The sequence below is a fragment of the Podarcis raffonei genome, chromosome 14 (assembly GCF_027172205.1).
Source record: "Podarcis raffonei isolate rPodRaf1 chromosome 14, rPodRaf1.pri, whole genome shotgun sequence".
NCBI lineage: Eukaryota > Metazoa > Chordata > Lepidosauria > Squamata > Lacertidae > Podarcis > Podarcis raffonei.
Window position 1 is genome coordinate 6,225,777 of NC_070615.1, and position 23,705 is coordinate 6,249,481.

The 23,705-nt window shown below is 42.3% G+C and overlaps 1 protein-coding gene across 6 annotated transcripts in view; it reads right to left on the minus strand.

Moving 5' to 3' along the window:
* Positions 1–23,705, minus strand: part of TCF12 (transcription factor 12) — a 140,044-nt gene that overhangs the window by 50,861 nt on the left and 65,478 nt on the right. For all 6 annotated transcript variants that reach the window (XM_053365392.1, XM_053365391.1, XM_053365390.1 and 3 more), the window contains 3 exons: positions 14,344–14,408; positions 7,619–7,751; positions 5,373–5,425 (listed from right to left, as the gene is read on the minus strand). In XM_053365392.1, coding sequence (XP_053221367.1) covers positions 5,373–5,425; positions 7,619–7,751; positions 14,344–14,408 — 251 coding nt within the window. The remainder of the gene's footprint in view (positions 1–5,372; positions 5,426–7,618; positions 7,752–14,343; positions 14,409–23,705) is intronic.

Below are 23,705 nucleotides of genomic sequence, written 5' to 3' on the forward strand. Positions count from 1 at the left end.
CAATGGAATATATTTGATCTTACCCTTTCCTGGAAAATGCCATGAACAAAATTAAAGAGCATCTCTGAAACAGCAACAGCCCAAGCCTACAACCAAGTAAAAACCCACTGAAGTGAATTAGCATGTATCCAGTATACAATGGTATTGAATATAAGAGCATATGTAAAGCCCTGCTGGACCAGGCTAGTGGCCCATCTAGTCCAACATCCTGTTCTCACAGTGACCAACCAGATGTCTGTGGAAACCACGCAAACAAGACCTGAGAGCAACAGCACTCTGCAACGATTTTTCAGCAGCTAGTATTCAGTAGGAATTTGCCTCCAACAGCGAAGGGAGAACACAATCATCATGGTTAGTAGCCACTGACAGCCAAATAATAGTTAGTGGTCACCATTGCCTCTTGCGTAAGCTAATTCCATAGTTCACCTGTGTGTTGAGTGAAGCACTTTCTTTTGTCTGTCCTGAATATTCCAACATTCAGCTTCATTAAAGGAAAAGGTAAAGGTACCCCTGCCCGTACGGGCCAGTCTTGACAGACTCTAGGGTTGTGCGCTCATCTCACTCTAGAGGCCGTGAGCCGGCGCCATCCGAAGACACTTCCGGGTCACGTGGCCAGCATGACAAGCTGCATCTGGCGAGCCAGCACCAGCGCAGCACACGGAAACGCCGTTTACCTTCCCGCTATAAAGCGGTACCTATTTATCTACTTGCACTTTAAGGGTGCTTTCGAACTGCTAGGTGGGCAGGAGCTGGGACCGAACGACGGGAGCTCACCCCGCCGCGGGGATTCGAACCGCCGACCATGCGATCGGCAAGTCCTAGGCGCTGAGGTTTTACCCACAGTGCCACCCGCGTCCCTCAGCTTCATTAGATGTCCCTGATTTCTAGGGTTATGGGGGGGGGGACTTTTCTCTATCAACTTCTTTCTCACTATCCATAATGTCTCTCCCATCTTGGGCTCTACAGGCACAGCAGGTGCAGAAACTCTCCCAACAGTTTGACTTATTCTATAATATTCAAGACAGACTGATGCCACCATCATCATGTCTCAGCCCCACTAAACTAAAATCATCCAAATATGACAAATGCACGCACCCCAACTAAAATAAAATCTTAAAACGTAAAGGGGAAAACAAATCCCTCTGCTAGCTCAACTCTGTAACTTTAGGTTTTCCTGTTTAAATCCTCTTAATAAACCATTGCATTGGTTACATGCCAAGATACATTCATTGGGTATCAAAGTACTGCTGCAGTTTCGGAAGTTTCCTGTAGATGGCTGTATAATCTAATCCTTCTCCCTAATCAGAACACCATACTGTACTTTTAATCAAAAGTATACCAAATCAAAACGATCATGTAGCAAGTTTTAAAGCAAGCAACAGGAAGTCTTATTTTGCAGAGCATTCTAGTGGCTTTTGGAAATCATGGCAATGGGAAGTGCTATGCTCAAATGGCATGAGGAGAGAAATGGAAAATGCAAAAAGGGGCTGCCAGGCTTCAAAGACACGATCGTCCTGGCACACTGGCACACAAATTTGAGACTGCTGGAAACTGGATATTGGCAGACACTAGAAAAGCCACTCAGTGTCCTTCCTCTTGCACATCCCAAATTTATTTTGGCATCACAGCACTCAGCAAACATAGTACCCCCCCCTACAAGCTTTTCCTTTGATGAAAGTCCTGGCAGCAGGACTTATGCCAGAGTCTGATGCAAAGTCCAAGGCCTTTTGAAATTATTTTAATCACATGAGTTCCTTCTATGTATATTCCTGTGTGCAAATGTTATCTGGCTAGAAGCCACCATCCGAAACACGATCTACATAATGTTCCATCAGCTTCCACATCTATTATCTGTCTCCTTAGCCAGAACTGCTTTAATGGGGCAGATAGAAGGTGGAACCCTAGAAAGCTTAGTAATAGTAGTAGTAATGTATTAGGCAAACATTTGGCTTTCTTAAAAAGGAAGTGCTGTGGGTCAAAAAACCCTTAATGATCTGGGACCCTGTTACTTAAATGACTGTATTTGCTCATATGAACCAACTAAATTTTTAAGGATCTGCTCTCCAGGCTTCCACTAAATTGAATGTGTTTGAGGAATATCAGAGACATTGCCTTCTCTGAAGCAGCAACAATTCCTTATCTAGGGAAATTTGCCAAGTCCTAAATGATTCCCCCCTCTTAGGAAATACACTGGAGAAAGCCACAGCTAAGATGAAGGCTTAAGTACCTTTGTGACGTCAGTGGCCAGTAGCCCTTCATCCCATCTTAACTACACGGGGCGTCCTTCTTCATCCCACCCTTAATTAAATGATTAGGGCACTGACTAGCAATAAGGCATTGGACAATCCTTGTTGATACTTCAAGAAGCTGCAGAACAACCAACAACATCACCCATGCCTCACATGAAGGAAGTTGCAAGTTCCATGAAGGAGGCAAACATTACCTTGCAGAACTGACATAGAAAGAAAAGACCATGGAATAACCAAGAGAGCAGCTTTCCTGGACACTCAATATAGCAAAGCAGGACTTTTACCAGGCAAAAACCATTGAGAAAACAGGACTTGAGAAGGACCCTGAGAATGCACACGCCCCTTGATGTGAAAGTCTCCCTTTCCTCTGAACAGCCTGAATGTTCTCAATTGGAGCAGCATTGAGAGACACCAAGTAAAATCAGGATGCTTACTGGTGAGTAAGCACCACAGAACAGTTAGGCTTCCTTTATAGTAAAGGTGCAAGAGACCAAAATTCTAAAGCTGCAGTCCTATGCATATCTACTGTTGGTGGAGCTTACTTCTGAGTAGATTGGCTGCTTGATGAAGTTTGGGGAGAGAAAAAAATGAAACTGTAGTTACATTTGGGACAGAAAGGGTTAAGGAGAAGGAGGGGAAACATTGTTGTAGATAACTGAGATTATGTCTGTGGAGCTCTTTTGAATGCAGGTGCCTTTTGCATCCAACCCTACCTACACACACAAATCCCTCAGTAATTCCCTCCTATTTCTTTTCCACATGCATCATTTGTATTAAATATTGACACTGATTTTTAATTGTATTTTCATTCCTTCTTTCATTCAACGAGGGGATTCAATGTTAACTGCTGGTCTATTTTTAGCTCCTGCTTGGGAACTGAAATGGGGGAGGGGAAGATTCCTGAGGTTGCCATTGTGACCCTGAGTTTACTGGGCAGCTATTCAGCCCATGAGCTTATGCAAGCAAAATCTGTTAAGAGTCTCTCCAGCTGTAAGCTGGCTTCCAGGTAAGCTGCAAGTTCATAACACAGCTGCCCTGCAGTCTGCCCAACATACATCTCACTGGAAGAAGGAGGAAAATGAAAACAGAAGCTTGGATTCACTTGTTTTGTGAAATACAATGGAGGGCATAAACAAACCAGAGTACCAGCTCCACTTCAGAACTAATGCCAAAGAAGGAAAGATCTGGCCCATTTTGCATCCACAGCTTTCCTCCTGCCTTTGCAACAGCAGCAGCCCATTCTATTCAGCCTGCACAGCTTTGAGTTATGACTCATCCAAGTGCACCTGCGCCATGTGTTAAGTACTGCTGAATAAAAGCCCAACACCTCCATTTACACAACAAAGAAACATGTTCTGCATCTCTCCCTCCTTTCTTGTTTCCTCTGAAAGGGAGGGATGGATGGAAAATCCTGCCTGCATTTGATGTGGATTTTAAATACAGATTAATGTATTAACCATTTTCTTTACAGAATAAGACACTTTTAATACCACAACACAACCAAAAAGCATTAGATTATCACATTTATTGATGATTTTTTACCAAGCCACGCCAACCAACCCTCCCAATTAAAGCCCTTTATTCTCAAAGGACACATTTTGGAGCAAGGGAGATGAACAAACCGGTTGCTTGAAAGCATTCGTGATGTTAGGCTCAAGTTAGAAAAGACTTAATGAAGGCATGAAAATCCACAAGGGCTTCATAAGGAACATCTGACTTGGTGATTTATGCATATTAATAACAGTCCTATTGAGGCAAGCCAAGCTGCACATGTCCTACGAATCTTAATGTCTTCAGCTCCACTGGGATTATTACCAATGTAAATTTCTAGGATTCTCAGCTATTAATCTGTCTGTCCTCCTGTTCAGCAACATAATGACTAATTAAACATCAAAAGACATGAACAGAAGATAGTTCCTGGGTCACCCCTCTTCCCATGAGAGAAATGTGCATGACAGGGACAAGCAGGTAAAAGTGTACAAATATTTTACAAATCATTGCTATCAGATGTTTAAAAGCACTACAAAGGTGTAGCTAAACCAGGGGCAAAACACTCACTTCACCCTAAAGGCCACTTTAGCATTATTGATGACTCAAGAGGGATAAATCTAAGTTACACATAGAAAATCACTACCACAATTTTAAGTTTGCATTTTGTGTGTTTGCATTCTGTTAACTCCCCTTTACTCTGTGCATGATCACAGGTCATTTTGAAGCCCTTTATCCATGCTCATCTCTGCTTCCCATTCTTTATTTCACGAATCGTGCTTCCCATCTCCTCCCCTCTGTGCGTGCATAGGACTGGTCTGCAATCTGCATCCCAGTTTGTCATTTTTTTTCTGCTTTCCTGCCCACAGATGTTTCAACAGCTGCAGTCCCTTCTTCTCTGTGCACCCCACAGCACACTCTTCTCTTTTTGTCCAATCCATTTGTTCCTTACTTCTTCCTCCTCCTCCTCCTCACTCCATTCCTTAGATTCCAATTTTCCTTCAATCACTCTTTCACTCTTTCCCCTTCTCCTCACTGACTTGGGTCACAGCAGCACAGAAGGCTTTCCCTCTTCCAACAGTTCATGGTAAGGGAGACTCAGGACTCAGCAACATTAGTAAAGACAGTGTTTTATATGCATTATAACACTGTGACACCAGATGCTGCTGTGAAGTCCTGTCTTTCTCCAACATGATTTCCCACTATGAGGTTTACAAATCATTTTCCTGAATTTTTTTTTAATGTGTCTAGATCCAGCCTAAGTAAAAGCGGACTGTTCAACATGTCCGGCTAATCACAAGAGGATGAAAAACTTGACCAACTCCAACATGTCACCTGCTCCAGAAAGAGGAAGAGCAGTGCAAATAATTACAGAGATGGCCACAATTGGTTGGTAGGCTTATGCTGTGCAAGCCTCAGTTAGATTTTCAAACAGCCCTCACATCAGCACAAGCCAGGTTGGCCACTGGTCAGGACTGATGGATCTTGAGTCCAGCAACTTATGGAGAACTACAGGTTAGTTATCCCTGCTTTATAACTTATTGCTGCTCAATTTTACTGTTTGTAACCGATACACAAAGAAAGCAATCCAATGGTAACTGTTTCCTGAAAGATAGAACAACCAACAATACTTACAGATGAAGGCAAACCTGGGGGCACTTTTCTTACTTTCTTGGTCTGTAGAGAATCTGCATATGAAAAGCCAAATTTTATCAACCAGCAGCATTAGTAACATTAACAGAGTAAGTAGCATTGCTGAAGAAAAACTGCCTAAATGAGAAAAGAACTAGAAAAATGTAGTCCTAAAGAGCAGAATAGTAGCAGGTGCTGTTATAAAACTCTTTTGCCCAGCTACTTATCTTCCAGATTCAAATACAAATTGTTTTTTAAAAGGACACCAAGAATTATGAATTAATTTCCAGGATCTAGTTTAAGAGTTGAACCCAGTAAACACACCCAAATAGAATTCACCTCCCAAAAGAACAAGGGATGGAATATCATACAAATGCTTGTATTTTGAAAATCATCACTATATAACCAAAGAAGGAAATGGCTCATATGCTAAGGAAAAGAGACCTAAGTATGTGGCTACTGTTGCCTATTTGAAATGAGACCCTTTGCATGGAATAGGTAATTGAACAAAACAAACTGGGAACAATATACAGTGGTACCTCCGGTTACGAACAGGATCCGTTCCGGAGGCCCGGCCTCATCCTGAAAACTTCGTAACTGGAGGCGCCCTTCTGCACATGTGCATGGCACAATTGAGCGCTTCTGCGCATGTGCGCACAGCGAAACCAGAAAGTATACATTTCCGGGTTTGCCGTCTTTGCAACCCGAAGTTTACGTATCCAGAGGGATATGAAAGCAGAGGTACGATTGTAGGGCGTTATGACTCAAAAACAGTGGAGATCAGGGCCTCCAATTTGGGCTTCTGCACTGTGGGTGCCCAACGTCACAGTGAGCACTGAAATAATGGCGTTGCGACATGACATCACATGTCGCAATGGTGGAACGGCGCACACGCTCCGACGCAGCAGTAGCAACTGTACTGGGGCCTGCACCTCTCCGCGGTGGGGGCCCACAGCAGAGGCGCAGACCCGGATCCAGTTGACACTGCTGCGCTGGAGTGTCAGAGGTAAGGTGGTGCTTGGCGGTGGTGGGTGGTGTGCAGCTGCTGTGGAGATGGCTGCGCAGCCACTGTGGGTGGCGCACAGCGGCTTTTGCAGTGGCAGCAGCACATAGAGGCAGCTGCAAAGGGTGGAGGCAGCCGGGCACCCACAGGAAAACCAATTATGGGAGCCAGGGCACCCAGGGCCCCATGAAGATGGCGCGCTTGCTGGAGATAGAGTGATAGATATCTATTGTGTATGGTTTGTACCTAGCAATTTTCAAGACTCTTGCATTCCATTTCCAGTTTTTAGCAGTGTGTGCCTGCACTTATATAGCCAAAATGGCAGCATTAATGCACAAGCACATATGTTTTCCAGTCACAAAGGTAACATTTCTTGATACCCTAAACAATTGTGTCCTCGAACAGTTGGTCACAGAACCAACCAGGTATATAGTAGGACAAGCTCTTGGTAAAGCAGAATAAACATGGCTTCTGCAAGGAACTGCCCAGTCTATTAGTGTTCTTTGGATGTCAAGAAAACTAGAGGATCAAGCTGATGTTCTGTACTTGAACTTTAAAAAAGCTTTGGACAAAGTACCTAATCAAAGACTCCTGAGTAAACTTGGGAGTCATGGAATAAGAAGCAACAGCTTATTGTGGATCAGGAACTGGTTAAGACAAGGAACAGGAAGTTACAGTATTCCTGATATGAAGGTAGATGGCCACCAAGTATTGGTATTGGGATCTGTGCTCTTTAACTTGCTTATAAACGATTTAGAGTTGAGAAGTGAGGTGGCCAGATTAGCTGATAATACTAAATTCTTCGGGGACTAAATAGGCCATTAGCCTGATCTAGCATGCTCGTAATGTGTCCTTATTGGGGAATGTTTAAGTACATGCTTCTGGGACATCATTCTGCTCTTGCAACTCTTTTGGGGTGGACTGCACATTACATGGGAAATGGATGACTGGGGAGGAGTTACAGAAGGAAAAAGGCAGCAGATGCTACCTAATTTTGCACCCAAAAGGGAAAAATGCAATGTCAAGCTGCTGGCTCCCTCCTACAGCCACTTCAATGCTCTCCCACTTTCAACTTATGTGAGTCCTAAGCCGCCAGGTTAAACAGAATATAAAATTCACAGAAGATAATCTATAATTAAACACATTTATTGGGGGAAATAATTGGACATCTTCCTGAAAAGAGTGCTCTCAAGCTTAAAAATGTGATGTGGGGAAAGCAGGATTCGCTAACGTATGATTGACTCACCAAGAGAAGATGAATCATGAAGTGATCTTCGTCGTGGATTTGTGGTAGGAAATGGATAATATGATGTTCCGGCTTTTCCTGAGGACATCAGACCTGGACTTCCAAGCCCAATATCTGATCGAATCAGACTTGACTGCAAAACAAACCAACAGGAGTAGGACATTAAAAGTCTCTCTTTCTCTGTGCCTAAAGGACTGGTACACACTAAGCTTTAAAGCAGGCATCCCCAAACTTGGCCCTCCAGCTGTTTTGGAACTACAACTCCCATCATCCCTAGCTAACAGGACCAGTGGTCAGTGGTGATGGGAATTGTAGTCCCAAAACAGCAGGCGGGCCAAGTTTGGGGATGCTTGCTTTAAAGAGATGAAGTACAAGAAGCACAAGAAAGCAAAAGCCACCATGATTCTTTGGCTTGTGCACTCTCCCCTCCCCACCCCTTCCTCCAACACAGCTATGAGAACAATGTTAGCAGATTCATTCATCCCTTTCCCAGAATCCTTGACTTGTTGTGTTGCCTAGACCAGGATTATTGTTTTTAAGAATGGTGACTGGTGCACCCACTGGCACCAGAGCTGGAGTCAATGACAAGTGGAGCTACTTAATTCTAGTTTTGTCCCCATTCTCCTCCATGCTGAGTTTTACAAGGGAAACACTGAGACGGAGGAGGTGGCAGCCAGGCTCCCCACCCCAGCACTCAGGCCTGTGCTGAGCTTGTCTGAGGCTCAGAGCTGGAGTCTTGTTAGAATAAAATTACAAACTCAAACAAAAAATCAGCCTGTTCCTGGTGGAGCCCCCTAACCGACTTAGTCCTTTGAGGCCCAGAGCAAGTGTACCTGGGTGGTTGCCCCCTCTCTGCACAGGCTGGGCTGCTCCCATAAGTAAGAAGGCAGACACCTGAGGGCCTGCTGAGGGCAGAGATTCATTTGCCCTAAGGGCTCAGCTTTCCACTGGTTTTTAACAAACTCTGATCAGTTGCAAAACAACTCAGCTTCCAAGTCTTTTTTAAGGAAAGTAAAAGCCGCGAAGTCCATCTCCTGGCTGTGTTTGAAAAGGGCTGGGGAAGTGTGTGGCACAAGCTTAAGACTGCTCCTTCCTGCTTGTGAGGCTTTGCTAAACCAATATACTATTAGCATAACATATTAGCATAGACTGGGCCTAAGTCTCAAATGATGTGGTTAATGCATCAACCAATGACTAGTGAAAACCGTGTATTCAGCTTCAATCTCATATCACTGTTCAGAGAAATGTTAATTGTGGTTTGGGGGGGGTTTAAGCCAAAGAATTATTTATTATTTTATTTGTTTGTTTCACAACATTTATGTGTCACTTGACTGCAAGGGTACCAACTTGGACCCCCGACTGTGGGTGCACAACGCGCCAAGCAGCATGTCATGACATGACGTGACGCATTATTTTCCTGGGGCAGAGGTCAACTGTGCCTTGTGCATGCTCCCCCACCACAAACAATGGGGCTTGTACCCTGAGAACTACAACCAAACTCCACTTCCAGATGACTTTTTAAAGCCATTTGAGGAAAATAATTTCAAACTAGTGGGGTAGGGGAAACATTAAAACACAGAAATAAATCCTGGTGTGGGTCTCCATAATTTCACTGACGTGATAAATTTAACTCATTAACAATTAGAAGCAATGTTTATGTAGTGATTGAAGCTGACACCTCCAATCAATGGATTAACAGCTACTGCAAAACCTGAAAGTTGCCATAGTTCGCCTGTCCCCTTCTCTGTTTTCTTCTACATGGCAGGGAATGACTCCTCTGTTAAATTAGCATAGTGCCATGACACCTTCCTAGATTTTGAGGATTCAGGGTAGTTTGTACTAGTTTTTAAAAGTCATTCCTCTAAAAATGTGAGTTATTTATTTTCCTGTATTATTGCTAATACTTGAAAAAGTTTTATTCAGCTTATTTGAAGTACTTCTGTTTGCCAAATCAAAATCAATACAAATGTAATTAATACATCTCATTGATTTTTCTGCCTAGCAGAACCAAGCAACCTTAAGATCTATCCTACCCTGAGGGCATCAGATAGAGATGGAATACTCCAACTCCAAGGATGATCATAACACTATGAAATAAGCTTTGTATTATCAATACCAGGCTCGCTCTTGACCAAGTGCCTGGGGTCTCTTCAAAAAGATAAGTTTGCTGACATGATACATGTAGCTTAGTTCCTAATGCTCTTAAAACTGAATTGGAGACTTCTCGCAAGCTGGAACCTCGTCTTCTAAACTCACATCCAATTACTAAAGGATAATCAATAGCAGGCAATTCTCCTGGAATACTGACTAGCACTGCTTGGATTACTGTCCTCAGTAATAAGCACTCACTGCTGTAAACTAATTCAAATATACCTAGCTAATCCACAAATAACCTCCAACAGACACCCAAAGAAAAAAGTCAGTGACTACACAAATACTGTGCCAACTATTCACCAACCAATGAATGACCAGAAACTATTTAAAATACCTAGGTGCTGACATCCATTTCCAAATAAACACGTTTAATTGAAATGGCAAGGAGAGTAAAGCTATCAATAAATTAAATATTTAAAATACTCAGGATACGGGTTTGGAAATCCACAGAACCTGCAGCCACAGACGACTCAAGAGTACTGGTAAGGATTCTTCTGTGGACTGCAGGACTACTGAATTCATTCTATTAAGCAAATATTTATAATGATCTACTATTTTAATACTATTCCAATAGAATTCTGTTGTATTTTTGTCACGTTTTCTCACTGCATAAGAAAGCTGCCTTATGAGGCATACGCCCCAAAGAGGTGGCTAAGATACACCTGTCATTTGAAGAACACTGTGTCTTCTTTTTCTTCCACTGTAAAACACCCACAATGTCCACTGAGGTGCAAGGCTATCCATCCAGCACCAAAAGAAACTTCGTTCTATTCATTATTTTGCACAGAACTCAAGGGATACAAAATTTGGATATAGTTTTAGGGGTACAGTCACTCCTATTGCTCAAAAAATATATAGTTTGTTGGGTTTTCACTTGTTTTATGCTGTATGAAATCTAATAGGATGAATAAGCTTACATTCTGCTTTGTTTTAATGTGTAAAGTGGCTTACAATAATAGAGCATCATACAATATATAAGAGCATATACAGCAAGCCATTCATAAAACAGCTATCACAATGGAGCACAACAAAACAATAAAATAGGAAAATCATCAAGAGGGAGTAGCATTAAAGTAATAAATAATGAAGGGTGATATACATTGTTTTATATAAATATAGTGGGTTGCAGCCAACCAAGTTCTACTCAGAGTAGACCCATTAGAATTAATGGATCTGACTTACTCATGTCTATTAATTTCAGTGGGTCCACTCTGAGTAGGACTAACATTGAATACAACCCAATATATACAGGATATAAATGCTGCATTTTAAACTGTTGAATGAAAAATAAAAGCATGGGAACATCAAACATGGGGAATAATGACATTTAGAAATTATATTATATTGCAAATTCATTCTGCATGAAAATGTTAGAAATAGGCTCACAATTATCTGTAGGTTGTTAAGAATTCACTCTGGAGAATATCATTAGATAGTGAAAAACAAAGGAACCTTGAATGAGTAATCAATAGCAACTGCCAGAAAATGAGATAGATTAAGATTCTCTCTGGTGGTTTGTCTTAGAAAGTTTTCATTAAATGCATTGTGCTAACAAGTCATTAGATAGGTACATGATCGCATAGCACTTAAAAATAAATGGGATCTGTTGGAAATCAAACAGTGAAGAATGAAATGTCTAATAAATTCTTGATTTGCTGATAATTTCATCGTCCAGAAGAACTGGTTGATGAGATGAAAGGAATGGGGACCTTGGGTGGAGGTGACCACATCACGATACTGAGGAAAAGGAAATCTTGGTCCAAGTCAGAAGCGCCTCAAATATGCACTAAAGGAGGTGCCTCAGAGTTCTGCTCTGGGCCTGGTGTGATTTAACGACTTTATAACATGACTTGGATGGAGTGGAGGAGATGATCATCAAATTTTCAGTGGACATCAAATCTTGGGACATTGTGGAGGCGTTGCAAACACCAGACATGATCTAAGATATTGACAGGATGGAGAACTGGTCAAACTAACAAAAATTATTTAAACAGAGATCAATAAAAAGTTTGGTATTTAAAGTATGAAAAATCAGATGTGCAAATACAGTATGGATGACACCTGGCTTGACAGAACACACAGAAAAAGGATCTAGGGGTTTTAGCAGACCATAAAGTCAGCAATGGAATGCAGCAGCTAAAAAGGGTAATGCAAATCTAGGCTGGATCAACAAAAAGACAGTGTCCAGTATAGGATTTTTACCTGTCCATAAAAAATGGAATCGTCCCATTTTTTGGAAGTAAATAGCTGTGTCCTGTTTTAATTTGAAATGGGACGCAGTTCTTCCATTTCTGAAATCGTCATCAAACTGTGAGGGTAGAGGTTGGGTCCTGTGATAAGAGAGTGAGTTTGCACAAAGCAAAACCAAGATGCGCTGGGAAGGAGCAGAGTACAGTGAGGTTGCCATTGTTCAAACTCGCTGCCTCCCTCCTGTGCCTGCTTGAAATGTGATGCCTAAGCCACCAATTGGAAGAGGAGCAAGAGGAAGAACCGCATCTCAGAGGAGGCAGAGTGTGATGGTGCTGACTGCCTGTAAGCTCCAGTCCTATGCTGCCAGAAGCGCCTGTGGAGGGCAGAGGAGGCTTGGGGCCTAATGTTGCGCTGGGTGCTCTATCTTGGTTTGGGGCGGCAGCAGAGAGTGAAGGCGAGATGGGCAGCATACGAAGCACCACCTCACATGAAACAAACATGACGTGAAATGTCCGCTGCTGCAGCTGTTGGGCCACCACTTCCTCCTTGGTAGCAGTGGCAGCAGCTGGCACAGGGATGGCACTGGGCTTCGACGTGGCACTCCAGGTCTCAGCCACCCCCAGCATCAACCTGTGCTGGTTCTGGGCTATCTGTTGGGCTGAGGCATGCAATGGAGAGGTGAGGAACAGGTGGCCAGGTGCACGGGGAGGGGAGGGATGGGGAGTGGGAGAAGGCGGCCCTTGCTCACTCGTATGGTGGAGGGGGAAAGCATGAGTGAACGCGGGGTGGCAAAGATGGGGCTTGCACCTGACAGAAAACCAGAAGCCTGGGCTACCGCAGGAGACTGACAGGCACCCCAGGATTCAAATTGCTGGTGCTGCTGTACAAGTGAGAATGCTTCCCTACCTGACTCCTGAGTAAGTTTGCTGCTGCCTGAGTGAAATGCCGTTTCTCCAGCCACAGTGTGGATCATCTGGCTGGCACTGAGGGTTTGGGGCTAGAAAAGTCACCCTGCACTACTCCAAAATAAAAACTGCTCTTAATTTTTCCAATTCATTTGAATACTGTGCTGTTAGAACAAAGGTTGAGGAAGAGGAAGAGCTGTAGCTGCCTGCTGCCCTTTTAAATGCACTCCCTGTCTCCCCTATCTGTCTCAGGGTGTGTGTGGGCAAACTTTGAGCCCCTCATTTCAGGGACTGTTCAGTCTTATTGATTTAGATAGATATTTGCTTCCCTTTGCTGTTTGGTGCTAAGCATCATGTATTTGTCTATTGATGTAGGTGGACTTATGCAGAAAGCATATTGTTGCTACATACAGATCTGAGAAATTTCAGTGGTGCAAATCTGTTTTGGATATTGTAAAAGGATCTTTCAGGCGTGCCTTTTTGCACATGCTCACTCCAGATCCTTGGCAATGTACAACAAAAGGTCTCAGGAAGTGCCAGTTACTATTGCCTTGCAAACTGAGAGAGCCCGAAATGTCCAACACAGATCATTTGTTGACAGAAGCATTGCAAAGCAAACTTTGGAAGCATTGAACAAAGCTTTTAACCTTATGTTCTGAGGCAAACCTAGCAGTCATGGAATTGGAGAACAAGACAACTTGCAGATTGCCTGAACCATAATATTAAATTATAGTAATAAACTCTAATAATTATAGTAATAAAATATTTATTTAACTGATTTATAAGCTGCCTTCTAGTGTGACTACCCTCACAAGGTAGCTTTCAGTCAATATTAAAATTCAAAAATACAGATGACTGCACACATATTACAAAAGCTTTTTCACACAAAAAGATAATGAGATAGAGCAGGAGGACTGTAGCTTCACAGAGGGGGAGGAGCATAGCAGAAGACTGGAAAACCAACAGGAAGTGAGCCAGAGCAAATGGCAGGCAGAGCCACCCCTCATTGGTTGTAAAGGCGGGCAGGTGGGGATTGGCTCAGGGCAGACTGAGGTTGGCAGAGCAGTGCCAGATGTGTCCCAAGAGCCAAGCCTCCATTGCTACTTAGAACTGATACACATCATGGTTACATCACTGATACCATGGTTAGAGCAAACCATGGCAAGAAAGAGATACAACAAGAGACTTTATAGCATGTCCCCAATCTCCTAACCAGGGTTAGAAAATCAAGACCTCCAGGTGGAGCATCGTAGAGGCATGATATTGATATATTGATAAATATGTTGATATATTGATATATCAATATATTGATATATTGATAAAATGGGAGAATTGCAGAGCAGAAAACTAACTTCAAACATACATATCCAGATCCTATACAATCACAAGCCATGTGCATTACCTCTGCATGCCCAGAAACACTAACAGCATTAGTTCTAATAAGCTGCTGAAATGTTTTAAAACTAAAACATTTACCTGACAGCCTGAGAGTCCTGGTTCTCGACCAAACAATGGAAATTGAGTTCTTTCTGATGTCTTTCCTATAAAATTAAAAATAAAAATGAACTACCTACATGCAGAGAACCTCATAAGTAGAGATTTAACAATACATCAATACAGCATAAAGGGTACATAAAAGAAAACAAGTACAAATGTTTCATACTTAAAAAGGTTGGTTTTTTTTTATCAGAAGCAAAAACTACAATTATTAATTTACACACTTTGGCTTAAAATGAGGAACTTGAAAAAAATACATTTGATACACTTGCTAAACCTGTAATGGAAAATGCTAGCTTTTGATGCCTTCCAAGTATGAAATTATTTTTGCTGTTTGATATTGAAAAAAATGTTATTTACAAATTGCTGCTTAAGACTGCAAGGCATGCAGGGGTTGAGACCCAGATAATCTATCCCTCTTGTAACACAGAACTGGAGTTTCTTGGGAGGTTAATAAGACTGACACATATTTCACTATCGCTTACTTGAAAAACGGACACATTACTGTTAAAAAAGCAAAAGAAAGTTACCAATTTTCTGCTCAAGCAATTTGCCCCCAGCAACTGTCAAGAGACCAAGCAAATAAAATACCTAGCTTGCAAAATTGTTTGAAGCAGTATGAATCATGCTGTTCATGTTAACTGCACTCAGCATTTTCTTTCCTGTAAATAAGAAGCCCTATACCAAATGATAAACAGCTTTGACTAAAGTATGCAATATTCCAGGCAGGGTTTATAAACAAAATATTTGCACAAGACTAAATTACAAGTACTGAAAAATTGCTGCGGCAGAGGACAAGCTGAAATCTACATCTCTACAACTTTGTGGGAGAAGACCTTCCCAAACATATATTAAATAGTCACTTCCTTTATTTAGAGACTGCTGCCATTGGGCCTTTGAGCTCCCAGGCAGTACAGATTCACTCTGAAATAGGTAACTCCAAGGGCCAGAACAACTAGACCCATAACCTCATTGAAAAAACCAGCACTGCATGGCTAAATTCTAGACCTGAGATGATTCAGCCCAAACATGTGACATCAACAGCTCTTAGGATAGAATATACTTCTATTTCAGTAGAAGGCAAGGTCTGGCTTTGGGGTGGAACTTATTGTCTGCAGTTTTTACTCTTGGAAAAGTGTACTTCTAACTTGCTAGTGTGTGAAAACTCTTAGGAGTGGTTAGAAGAATTTCCAATTAAACAAATTTTGTTTGTGTGCTATGTTAGTACCCTCTTTTTTTCAGTGCCCTACAATAATGCAAATATCTGGTTTCTCTTAACAGATCAATTTGACATCAGAGCTCTGTAACAGGAATTAAAAATGCAGAGCCTTCTAGATTTTGTTGGACTACAACTCCCAATGCTGGCTGGGGTTGATAGGAGTTTGAAGTCCATTCAACAACTGGAGGGTCATCCATCCCTGCTCTATAACAGGCATGTTCTTCAATACATAGAAGCCATTTTAGCAAGTAAACAGTGTATAAAATAACAGCAGCAGCAGCAGCAGCAGCAGCAGCAGCAACCACCACCACCACCACCATCATCATCATCATCAGATCAGGGGGTGCTGTGAATCCACAAGGTGGCTGTTAATTACTTTAAGTTGTTACTTTTCCTAAAGTATAGGAAACCATTTGCATTAATTTCCTGCAGCATTTTCTTGCCAGCTATTTTTGAAGAAAGATTTAATGGCATGCCATATGTGAAGCATGTATGCCCATGTAAAAGGTAGGAGTTAGAAACTGCATTATACAAGTTACTATTTTGTAATTTTTATAGGGTCAAAAGATTTATTTGTTCTCTAATTGCTCCCTTCCCAGAAAGATCTTTAGAGCAGCATATGGCCTTCCTGGTCATGGATATGCAATTCCATGCAGCTGACCGCCAATGTTATATTCCAGGCTCTTGAGATTTGTAAGCAACGTTTGAAGAACTGATAACAAGTACTGGTTGTTCAAATCTTGTTTCCATTTTTAACTATCAGAAATATGTTGGTAGTGAGCTTTTCTGTATTTTGGTTTTCCCTCCCCCCATATTGTATGGAATCTTTTATTTTTTTAAATGAAGGTGAGTGCATTATTAATAAAAGAATGTGGAAAGCCAAAGACCCATCTAGGTCAGCATCTTGTTCTCACAGTGGCCTATGGGAAACCCACAAACAGGACCTGAAGGCCACAGCACTTTCCCCACTTGCAATTCAAGCAAGTGCTATTCTGAGGCATACTTAGTAGGTTAGTAGTTATGGTTAGTAGACACTATGAGTTTGTGTAAACCTCTTTTGGAGCCATCGAAGTTGGTGACCACCATTACTTCTTGTGGGAACAAACTATGTGCTGTGCGAAGAAGTACTTAATTTTGCTGGAAATTTCCAACATTCAGCTGCACTGGGTGGCCCCATATTCTAGCATTATGGGATTGGGGCAAACTTTTTCCTATCCACTTTCTCTGCAACATGCAGTTTTACACACACAGAATTGTGTATTCTCTTATTTGCCTTTGCTCTAAACTAAAATGTCCAAATGCTGTAACCTTTCCTTACGGAGGAATTGCTCTTGAACTTGAACTCAGGTTTATCAAGCTTCTTCTCCAAAGAGCTCAGGGGTGGTTCTCCTGTGAGGCTGAGAAATCGTGACTGAGCCAAGATCACCTAGTGAACTTTGTGGCTAAGGGGGAATTTGAACCCAGGATTCCTTGGTCCTGATCCACGCTACAAGATCAGGCAGGGTTTCATGGCAACCCAAGGCCTCCTGCTCCTGCTGAGCATGAAGCATTTCAAACCCCATGCTCACAGGAAGCATCTCAGGAGAAGACGCTGCTTACATCTCCATTGCATTAATACAAAGAAGGGCAGGTGCCACTGCCATGAAACCAGGTAGTGGCTTCATGAAGTGGGATCAGCTGGGGATAAAACAAAGAGTACATTGGGAAAACCTTCTGCCCTCAACTTCCACTGAGCAACAGGCTGCCATTGAGTGCTGGCAAACAAGTGGTGGGGCAGGGGAGGCTGCTCCAATATATTCCTTCCACTCCAACCCTCTCTTTCTCTCTCATCTGCTCTGATCTTAACACAATGCCTGGTGATTTCTGCCTGCACATGGAAAACATCCAAGCTGGTTGGAGCACTGATGCAGAAGTAGACAGCTGAACACTTTGATCTTTCTTGAATACAGTGGTACCTCGGGTTACATACGCTTCAGGTTACAGACTCCACTAACCCAGAAATATTACCTCGGGTTAAGAACTTTGCTTCAGGATGAGAACAGAAATCATGCTCTGGCGGCGCGGTGGCAGTGGGATGCCCCATTAGCTAAAGTGGTGCTTCAGGTTAAGAACAGTTTCAGGTTAAGTACGGACCTCCGGAACAAATTAAGTACTTAACCTGAGGTACCACTGTACCGTATATGTGAGCATCCATAGATATCTGGTTGGCCACTATGGATGGCGTTTGGTTTGATCTAGCAGGGCTTTTATTTTGTTCATTTGGCTTCTCCTAAACATATTCCACTTCACATACACACCAATAAGCATCTAGGAGCAGGGGAAAACCACATACCTTCCCCCCAAAGGCATGAGATCCTAAAGTATAATGGATTGCTTCAGCTAAGGTGGAGGGGATGGAGGATAACACACTGGACAGGTACCATGTGCAAAATGTCTGAAATAGTTTTCATTTTCCAATACCTGCTTGTTTAAAATTTGAGCAGCCTATTTTTTTCTAGCCAGTGTGCAGAAAATGCTAATCAAACAAAACTCAATAGCAGTAAAGGATCCGACTATAAAAAGGCATGTAGGATTGCATGTTCCCTTGCTTTTATTTCTGCTTAATGTTGCACCTTAACATAACTGCTTCTTCCCAACAGGATGAATATTTCAAAAGATTTGTTGTGCTGTTTACATTTTGAGGCATTTGTTAACCGGTACTCTTCCCCTGGGCCAAAGATGAGCAAATACCCTCTCTTCTCATTGGGCCTATTATCATTTTAATTACGTTCTCTTCCCAGGTGGTCATGTTCCTGGATTGCTGCAGTTTATAAGCAGTTACTAAATACATGCAGAATGTTAACTAAGGTATAATTATTTTTCACAGCTTAATAAAAATAATTATGGTTGTAAGCATATTGTTACTTGAATACCCTCCTTTTGCTGACCTTTTAGTTGTGTGTTGGTTACTTTTATATGTGATGATTTTACAAAAGAGATAACTAGTGTTCTACTTTGCTTGGTAGTTCAGAGGTCCACAATTCCATTTCCTCTAAATGTCTAGAAGAGCCAAGCAAATAATTTGCCATGAATAATTTACATAGTGAATTTAGTTTTAGTTTTCTTGTGGAGCATCTGTGAGCTGACTGCATTTCTTCCCAATCTGTTTTTCAGTTATTAGGCCATTTTTGAGCTTTCCCCTCTTATCATTGTAACATTTATTTCAGGGGTTGCCAACCATAGTCCGCGAAGATTTTCTCTGGTGCCTTCAGGTGGGGGTCCCAGATTCTGAGCTTCCATTCTGAAAGAAAATGAAGCTTCCAGCCCTCCTAGAAAAAAAGGCTACGAAACAAAATATATAGGTGCCCTTCTAACCAAAATGAACTGGCTTAGCTGCTCCTGCCTGTCAGTGTTTGTAGCCAATAAATGAAATCACAGGTGTGGTTGACAAGCGAATTATTTGGACAGTAGAAACCACTGGTGTCCTAAAGAGTTACTGTTTCCTACTTCACTTTAGTTTACTTTAACTGTTTTTGTCTTATTTTCAAGTCATTGGAGCCACCTGTTTATTGCCCTGTTTGTTTTGTTGCCTGCCATCCACGTGGAACAGGCAGCAGACAGCTGCTTGAGATAATTCATGGGTAGCCAAACTAAGGCCTGGGAGCCGGAGCCGGCCCAATTGCCTTCTATATCTGGCCCATGGACGGTCCGGGAATCAGTGTGTTTTTACATGAGCAGAATGTGTCCTTTAATTAAAACTGCATCTCTGGGTTATTTGGGGGGCATTGGAATTCGTTCATTTTTAAAATATATATATAGTCCGCCCCCCCCCACAAGGTCTGAGGGACAGTGGACCGGCCCCCTGCCGAAAAGTTTGCTGACCCCTGAGATAATTTTTTTGAAAATTGGGGTGGAGGGGAGGAGGAATTCTTGTTATGTTCGTTTTGCTGCCTGCCTCTACATGGAGCATGCAGCTGTTTGGGAAAAACCACAGTTGAATATGAGGGTGGGATGTTGCATATGGGAACATTTTCTCATTTCTCATTTCCGCTGCATACCCTGCAGCAGGGATTGTTTCACAGTTGTGGGTGCAGTCTAGTGCAGAGGCATGCTGATGACAATAATAACGATCACCTTTTTCCTGCTTGTTGTTGAGGTGTTTGGGGGCAGGGGAGCATTTCAGGGGCATCATCACCACCTTTTCCTCCTGCCTGGCCCACAGCAGGGCATGTTCCCAAGTATTTGGGGGTGGGGAAAGAGCTCAGTGCAAAGATAGAAACATTATCACCATTATCTCCTCTACATCCTTAATTCTGAAAAGCTTGTAGAGGACACTCAGCTTCAAGCATCATACTAGTCTGGGCCAGTATTGTTCAAGTCCTTCTTCATGCAGTGCATGGTTAAACTATGGAACTCATGTCCACAGGAGGCAGAGACAGCTAATAGCTTGGATGACTTTAAAAGAGAATTGGACTAATTCAGCATCCCTAGCTGTGGGCCACAACCTGATTCAAGTAATTTTAAAAATCATAAGCAGCATCTAGCAGGGCCGTCTTAAGCATATACGGCGCCGTGGTGCAAAGTTCCCTCCGGCACCCCCCCCCAGAGTTGTCCCTTTTTTTAGGGAGGACGGCACTGCCAGCAGGGCTGGAGGAGGCGGGCAGTGGCTAGAGGATGGCTCCTCTGGCGGGGAAGAGGCCGAGGCTGGCCGCGGCTCAGCTGGCCGCTTCGTGCTGCGGTGGCCACGGCAGACGGAGGCTCCGGGCGTGGTGCTGCTTTGGCGTGGGCGGCATCGCGGAGGCAAGCAAGGGTGGCGAGCTGATGCCGGGAGGTGCCACATCCAGCCTCTGCCTCTTCCCTGGCACCCTCCAGAACTTGGCGCCCTGGCGCCCTGTGCCACTAGCCTCTATGGGTAAGACACCCCTGGCATCTAGCCTTGTTTGCTGAAGCAGGCACTAACTAACCCTTTGCTACTGGATTTTACATGCAGCATTAACTAGTCTGTTTGCAATGATAAATGAATACACATGACTGTTGAACTGGGAATAACTAGTAACAGTATTCTTAAATGCCAATGTTTTTAGGAGTGATTGATGAAAGGCTAAAACTAGTCTAACTTCCGGACTTCCGGTCAGCGCCAGCGACAATGGCGGATTCCCTCTGATCTTTCGGAGGAAACCGCTCCGGGAATTTAGGGTCTGCCGCTGCGGCGAAAGCGGCGACCCGATAGAAACCACAGGCAGAAGAAGCCTGCGGACCTGGGATCCGGATGGCACCTCCAGCGCCTCCCTTGCTCGCGAGGAGACCTCTCTCTGAGGCTCCGTCGTGAGGTGGGGTGAGTGCGCGGTGCTTTGGATCGACCGCTTCGTTCCCGGAGTGAAGCCGCACAGCTATTGTCGGAGAGCACTGATTTCTTTCTTGTCAATTCGGATTACAAAAACAACTACCCGTGAGTAGAACCAATTGAAGGAACTAAGATTTGAACAGAGACTTAAAGAAAGTAAATTTTAATTGGGAAATTTCAAGGGAAAAAAAGCTAATTTGGCATAAATAGCGGGAAGGTCTAAAAAGGAAGTCCACCTTCCGCTTTTGTATTTAATTGGAAGCAAAGGCACTACAAGCAAAGATCCTGCAAATTTCTTTTTTTGCAAGTTTAGATATTCGCAGTTTTAAAGTTTTTGCCCCCTTTGAAGGAAGTAGGGGGAAACTTTGTTTTTGAATAATCTTGGACCTAAAATCTCCTCATCACAGACCTGGGAACAGGCTGCCTGGAATGTTTTAATAGAAAAAGGATTTGTAAAATCATTTTTATTTGGATAAATGGATTTGACAGACGTTTAAAAGATACAGTCTCCCCTTTCTCTTTACTGCTTTCAAAATGGAGTATTGTAACTTTGTCTATCTCTGTTTACTTGGAACTGAGCTGACACTTTGAAATAACTTGTATCCCTCTAGTGGGGAACTTGGAAACTTGGAAACGGCTAAAGGAGTTAGTGTCAGTGGAAAGTTACAAGTAGAAGGGTGAGATCGACCTTGAATTAACCAAAATGCAAACCTCTGAAGTAATAACAAATCTACTTTACAAGATAAACTGCCAGCTGGAAGGCCTCAAAAAGAAAATTGACTACATAAATGGACGGGACAGTGAACAACAGGAACAGAATCTGCAACTGGCTGAAGTATTGGAAGAAGAGGAAGAGAGTGGAGTTATACGTGAGCCACTTTTGATTGCACAATTGCAAACTGTGGATTATAAAATAGGGACATACAGCAAAGACATAGTTGAAGGACAGGTGGTGACATCAGGATGCCAGTTTGGACTGATTGAGTGGAAAGATCCCACTTTTCAGGGGTCTACGGACAGTCGAATTATGGGTATGGACCTGAGTTTGGAAATGTCAGATGGATTTGGGGCCTATGGATATGGAGGTAATTTGATATGCCTCCAGAAAGAAAAAATTGACTACAATCTTATTTTTGGAAACTTGGAAAGTTTCCAAACTATGGAAAGGTCGCAACTTTGATGTTAAAATGCAATACTCCAGAGATGTGCCAGTGGGAATGAAAGAGTCTGAACAAAATAGGTGGAGGGGGCGGGCAGGAGACTTGAGGGCCTCTGATATCAGATTCCCAGATTGAGTGAAATTAGGGAGTAGTCGAAAAGGTCAGGCAGTCATTGGGACCAGGGGGGTGCTGAGGGGGAAAATATGGGAAAACCAAAGTGTGTAAATTTTTATATTAAGTACAAAGTTAAAGAAAATCGCCAAAATATTTGCCAGATTGAACAACAGTGAATATACCTTTATTGGACTTTGTATAAATTTGGTGAGAGGATACATAGTTACATGTGGATAAACTTGAAGTGTAATTGAGGATAAGGAAAGCATTACAAGTATATAAGCTAAATGAAGATGGGAGGATTTGCTGAAACAAAATTTTGAAGTGGAATACAAAAAAGGGAGGTGTGAGGAAGTCAAAGAAACAAGCAAATGAGAGTGGGTTATAAATGTTTTATTCTGTTTTTAATTTTTTTATCTTTTTGTAATTTTTTGTTGTTGTATTTTTCTTCTTTTTCTTTTCTGTTTTACTTTTTCTTATTGTGGAAATTCAATAAATATTATTTAAAAAAAAATAAAAATAAAAGTAGTCTAACTTCCATACATACAGCAAAATCTCCCTGGAATACTATCTCCATTCCTTCAGCAATATTTCTGTGGAAACCTTCATGGAAAAAATGGTGGGTGCTCACCAATAGTGCTTGCGCACAATGTTTCAAAATCTCCAGGAACCTGCTTATCTTGAACTTGAGTTTGGATTAAAATACGACTAATTCAGATATAAGGCTTTACTGATGCATGTCACATACTAAAATGTAAGGATTTCACTACTTCTTAGGTTGAATGAAATGGATAGCTTTAAAATTTATAGAAACTGAAGCTTAGAAGGGTGTATATGGGATATACAGAAGCTTTACCTTATTGACTGGGCAGTTCAGACAAAAAACCAATCATAGTCTATAGCAGAGCTTTCCAAACTGTGTATCACAACACGTTAGTGTGTTGGCTGCAGTGTCTAGGTGTGTCGTCCAAACGCTCCCCACGCTTTTATAAGGGGTTAGTTTGCTAGTAAAACTGAATTACTGTGTCGCAGTGTGTCAGCAACATGTAAAGTTTGGAAAGCTCTGTTCTATAGTGACAAGTTGTGTGTATGCACTGCCCTCTGCCTTCAAGTGCTCTAACTTCTTACATCTGAACTGGTCAAATTATGGTTTGTGAGTACCACTGTTTGCCAGCAAACCAGACTGTAAGCTATAATTAGGTGGCAAACTATGGCTTGCATGACACAGTCTGTCCAGTTCAACTGCACCAACAAACTAAGGCTTGTCACTAAATCAGAAATAAGGAGAGAAAATTGAGCATGTGAAGCAAGGTGGTAAACACATAGGTAAAGGGTTGGCACTATATTTGATCTAATCCACTATTAGATAGGTATATTTCTTCCTCTCAGTGAATGCAATGTTTACTATTGGTGCTACCTTAAAACAGGAGGGTGTGCTCCAATTACATGGCAAAAATTAGAAGTGCAACTCTTGTCAAGCAAATTCATCTGCATGTTAACTGAATTCTGTACTTGTGGCCCCCAA